The 4,822-nt window shown below is 38.2% G+C and overlaps 1 protein-coding gene across 1 annotated transcript; it reads right to left on the minus strand.

Annotated features, from left to right (window-relative positions):
* Window positions 1–745: 745 nt before the first annotated feature.
* Window positions 746–4,597, minus strand: LOC115926496 (RING finger protein 207-like). Its single transcript, XM_030991255.1, has 2 exons — window positions 4,399–4,597; window positions 746–2,585 (listed from the first exon to the last, which is right to left on the minus strand). The coding sequence occupies exon 2, from the start codon at window positions 2,573–2,575 to the stop codon at window positions 746–748; it is 1,830 nt and encodes a 609-aa protein (XP_030847115.1). The 5' UTR covers window positions 2,576–2,585; window positions 4,399–4,597.
* Window positions 4,598–4,822: the final 225 nt, after the last annotated feature.

Here is a 4,822-nt window from a genome sequence, read left to right on the forward strand (position 1 = left end):
TCTTAATCTCTGTAGTACACAACTAAAAAAAATCATAAGAAGTAGAAGTTATTTTGACAAAGTGGCACTTCCTCTCATGATTCTGTGTAAGACATACAATTCATTTTGATCAAACCGACGGCGGACTGAAATGCATTATACAAAATAAAGAAAAGAAGAAAAAAAAATCGTCGAATATGAGAGAAATAAGATCTCATAGTTTCTATAACGAGGATGATTATCTTCTAAACTGTAAAGTTATCTTCGAGTCCATAATTTACATTGTGTCTACATTGTTTATATATTTACTCCAGCTACCAACAAGGTCAGATTCACATGGAGAGACATCATCAACAGTCAAACTTTGAAAGATAAACACATCTGAAGTATATTAAAAGAAAAGTTACTTTTTATATTTAAAAAGTTTCAATCATTTAAATTGATCAACATGATCTAGGAATGTCGTTTCTTAAACAGTCACCAAAACTCTATTTCACTTAGTTTAAGGTATAACTGATTCCACTGGATGTTATATACACTTCATGAAGTCACAGAAACAAAACGCCTGTTAGAAGCTTTTGAAAATGCGGGGCAGGGAGGGGTCATCTTTTAACAAAATATTATGTTACTCTTAATTTTTCAGCGTACCTGTTTTTACCAGAAAAAAGGGTCTATAGTCGCACACATCGCACCCCTCTCCTCTTCCTACCGGCCTAGAGACAGTGGTATCATACAATGTAAGAAATGGAGGAGTCATCCGTTATTTTTAGTGGAATATATAGAGTCTATCAGGAGTGCAGAAAGCGGTCTCTCCTGATCGGTACTGCTGGAGATAGTACCAGGTTCTCTCGGGCTTTTCAATCTTGTAATCACTCACGAGGTTCTGGACATGCTTTAGCTCGTTAGTGTACTCATCAATGCTGACCAAACCTATGTCGGAGTTTAACTTGGCTATCATGATTGTATTTCCTTGAGACACAGCAGCGATTGGGAAATTACCTAATCCCATTAATTTATATTTGATTACACCTTGTTTGTCAATCAGTTGTATTGTATCCGACGATGCGGTGATCAGGTAATCCTTATAACAAGTAATCTGCCTTATAGGACTATACCCACCACATGGTATTTCTCTGATCACCTTCCCCCCTGCTTGTGAGAATACCTGGATATTTTCAGCTTTCCAGTAGCTAACATAGATCTGATCATTACCGTCTACAGTGAGGTCAGCAAATCCACCTTTATCGGGACTCAGAGTCTCAAACTTTACATTTAACTTTGTGTACTCTGGTGTGTATAGTGTGATATCGTTTGAGCCATTAAGTATAACATACCGATCATCTGAGAGGAACCCTACTCCGCGAATTACAACATTCTTGAAAACTTTCTGCCGGTGCTGACCATCAGCAGAGAATATATCCAGGCCAGCTGTGTAACATCCCACTGCCATCCTACCCTCAGGTGTACCAACCATTGCATTCATGCAGTTCTTAGTAGGCAAAACAATGTTCTTTGCAACTGTATTTACGATCTTACCAAGAGCTAGCTCGTCTTTTTCAACGTCTCTCTTAAAACTGATACTATTTCCTTTCTTGCTCGATTGCCTCGGCTGGTTGTAGTCAGGATCTTCTTGTTTCAAAGCCTCTTGTAAGTCTTGACATAGAGTGTCGTGTGCAGCCAAAGCATCCATATCTAACGGTATTTTGGTCTTATTGGTTACCACATCAGCTATGGTGGTCAAGTGAGTGATGTGCTCCTGAGCTGATTTCTTCATTTCGTCCAGTTCTATCTCTACTACTTCGGTCCTACCCTTGACTTCACTAATGAGGAGTTCTTTCTTCTCTGCCAAGTGCCGGACTGATTCTTCATATGCTTTGTTGATATCTTTTGTACACTGCTTCTTAACATTGCTCACACGCTCCTTCTGCTCATAAATGAAATCAACGTATTTCTGAAAACAAGAGCGTTTCTTGTCCGCCTTGGATTTGAGATCCTCGATACTCTTCATATGGCTGTTTTCATAAACAACTGCCTCGATGACCCGGTGCCTTTCGTTTGTATGATCCATGACAACACACCTGTAGCAGGCAAATCTCCTGCAGTCAAAACAGAAGCACTCCTCATCCTCTTTTGGGTGTTTTCTACATTTACGGTACCTACGTACTGACACCTTCCCTGATAGAATCTCACTCATGGCTAAGACCTTATGACTGATGCAGTCTGGCATCTGAGAATGTTTGTTCTGGCACGTGGTACAGAAATACTTGCCACAGTCCTGACAGTAGACAACATCTTGGGGTTTGTTCTCGGATTCACAATTCGTGCAAAACTGATATTGATTCTTCACATCCTTTATGAGAGAATTCAAAGCTAGATTTGTCGGTAATTTGCTGACATCTTGGTTTGAGACCAGGGTTTCAGCTCTGCAGACAGGGCATCGGAGCATCTGGTCGTTACCATGGCATTCCAATATGTTTTCCAGACAGGCCTTGCAGTAGGTGTGAGAACAAGACAGGAATTTGGGATCGGTGAAGGTATTCAGACATACAGGACACTCCAGACTCTGAGCAATAACACTCTTTAATGCTTCAGCCATGATTCGAATTCTAAGGGAATACCAGATAAAGGAAAAGCAAAAAATAAAGATTAGTGTAGCATTGATTCATCTGATGTCATTAAAGTGGAGAGCTTATGATGCTCCTCATGCTTTTACCCTTCAGAATATGACGCGCACAATATTCCGTCATATCTTGAGAAAAAATTAATACATGTTATTCATCAATTAACTGTTGTAATGAATAACAAACAATTTAAACAAAAAGTTTCCCTTGACGCTTTTCAGTCAATGTACAGTATAATAACAATTACAAAAATAATACTTATAATAATAACAGTATTATCATAATAGTTATAATAATGATAATAATACATTTTCTGCGTGGATAGCCTCATCAGTATCAATGTTGTTCTCATTAAGGGCCCTGCAATCATATTGTTACCCCGGCTTAAGCTAGCTTCCATGATGGGGAACTCATAAGCATTCACGGAATTTCTTCCTACCGGGTACCCATTCGCTATACATGGGTGGAGAGTGACAAATGTAGAGTACTGTCTTGCCAAAGGACATACTACTACTAGGGACTTCTAGATTTGCGTGGATTGCTACGTGTGACGTCCTTTTAAGGCACTGGCAGTGTCTTAAAAGTAGGCAACATTTCTTATTAATTCTTTAATCTGATGAAGTATCACAAGCAGTACTATGTACTTATACTTATGCACACTGGAATATACTATTTTTTTTTTAATCTTCAGGTTTTGATAGAAAGGACATTATAGATTGTTCTGGTTTGCAGAAACACTAGCTATTATGTTTTAGCCATGTGTTAAGAATCACATAATAACCTGAAATATTTACCATGTGCATTCATATCTACATCACATCTAATAACAATAATTCATGACGAAATTTTTATATAAATCACTATAACATACCATCATCGTCGTTTTTTCCACAGGATAAATGAGCAGTAAGAAGTAATGTTTTTTGGGGGGCCTGAGCTCAATCGCTCTTCATTTATCACCTCAAAGATATTTAGCCCGAGACCCACATATTTCAGCAAAAGGAAAATTAAGATTTTTTTAACCAGATTATCCAGATACAAACAAAGCCTCAGAATAAATTGGCTTTAGTTATTGCGACATTATAGTATAGACTGGTGTTAGTGACGGGCTGGGATACGAAACCTCAACTCTTGGATTGAGATTCAAAAAAGTGAATGAACCACTCTACTATACTTCCACTACTACTACCCCTATTCTAATCACGTAAGCTGAAATGTTTCCAATATGTATTCATATGTACATAACATGTAACCATAATAGTTTATAATACGCTTGATACTCTAATCACAATAACATGACAAATTCGTCACCCCCCCCCCCCCCCCAAGAATAACAAATACTGAGAAGTTATACGTATAAACGATATCAATGTGATCACAAGTTTCTAATGCGGCAAATATTACTTCCGGGTTCACGATTAAGGACATTAAACTTTGATGGTCTCCATTCAAAGGTTTGTTTCGTTTTCTTTTTGCAACCTGTTTCGTCATCGTTAACCAAACTGATTCTAAACAAACGCCATTCTTATATTGGTCTTAGCTCGATCGTTCTCCATTAATCACCTCAAAGCCATTTAGACCACTGATTTCTACACCATGTAGCGAAGGGTTCTGTGATCTAGACTTAATCTTATTATTTCAGTCTAAAGAAAACTATGATTTTATAAACCAGATACAAACATATGAAGTGTCTGGGAGTCTGCCTAATTCATTATATATACGTCCATGTAAAACGAAAGTATTGACAAGTGTCATTACATTTATTATGAAAATGACAGAAACATTTGAAATCACTCACCTCTTTTTCCGTCACTATACGTGTCGGTCTAGGCGTTATATCAAACCAGTAGACATGTATACCCTTTGCTTTAACGATGTAGTGGTGCACTGATCATAAATAGTTTTCTATACATGTATGTATTTGGTGTGGCAGTCTATTTTTAGGTACTGGGAATTTCCACCGACCTTTGACAAACAAGCAGATTGAGGTTTATATCGTCCTAAAAGTGATTGCCCGATAAAAGTTCGATCCCATTTTGTCAGGTGTCTGTAGAACAAACATATTCCCGTGTCAAACTTGAATTCTCTTCCTGTTAGCCCCCCCCCCCCCACTTCAAAAACTTCTAAATAAGAGTCCAATTACTAAAGCCAAAGCCCCCCCCCCCCCCATCCAGTGTTATTTAAGGTATGCGTATGCATGTTCCCTCCTTTTGAAAACACCC

The sequence above is a fragment of the Strongylocentrotus purpuratus genome, unplaced genomic scaffold (genome assembly GCF_000002235.5).
Source record: "Strongylocentrotus purpuratus isolate Spur 01 unplaced genomic scaffold, Spur_5.0 spur5_scaffold_2, whole genome shotgun sequence".
In the NCBI taxonomy this organism is placed as follows: domain Eukaryota; kingdom Metazoa; phylum Echinodermata; class Echinoidea; order Camarodonta; family Strongylocentrotidae; genus Strongylocentrotus; species Strongylocentrotus purpuratus.

Excerpts from the sequence above, each read along its gene's own strand:
- LOC115926496 (XM_030991255.1), bottom strand. The coding sequence starts at position 2,575 with ATGGCTGAAGCATTAAAGAGTGTTATTGCTCAGAGTCTGGAGTGTCCT.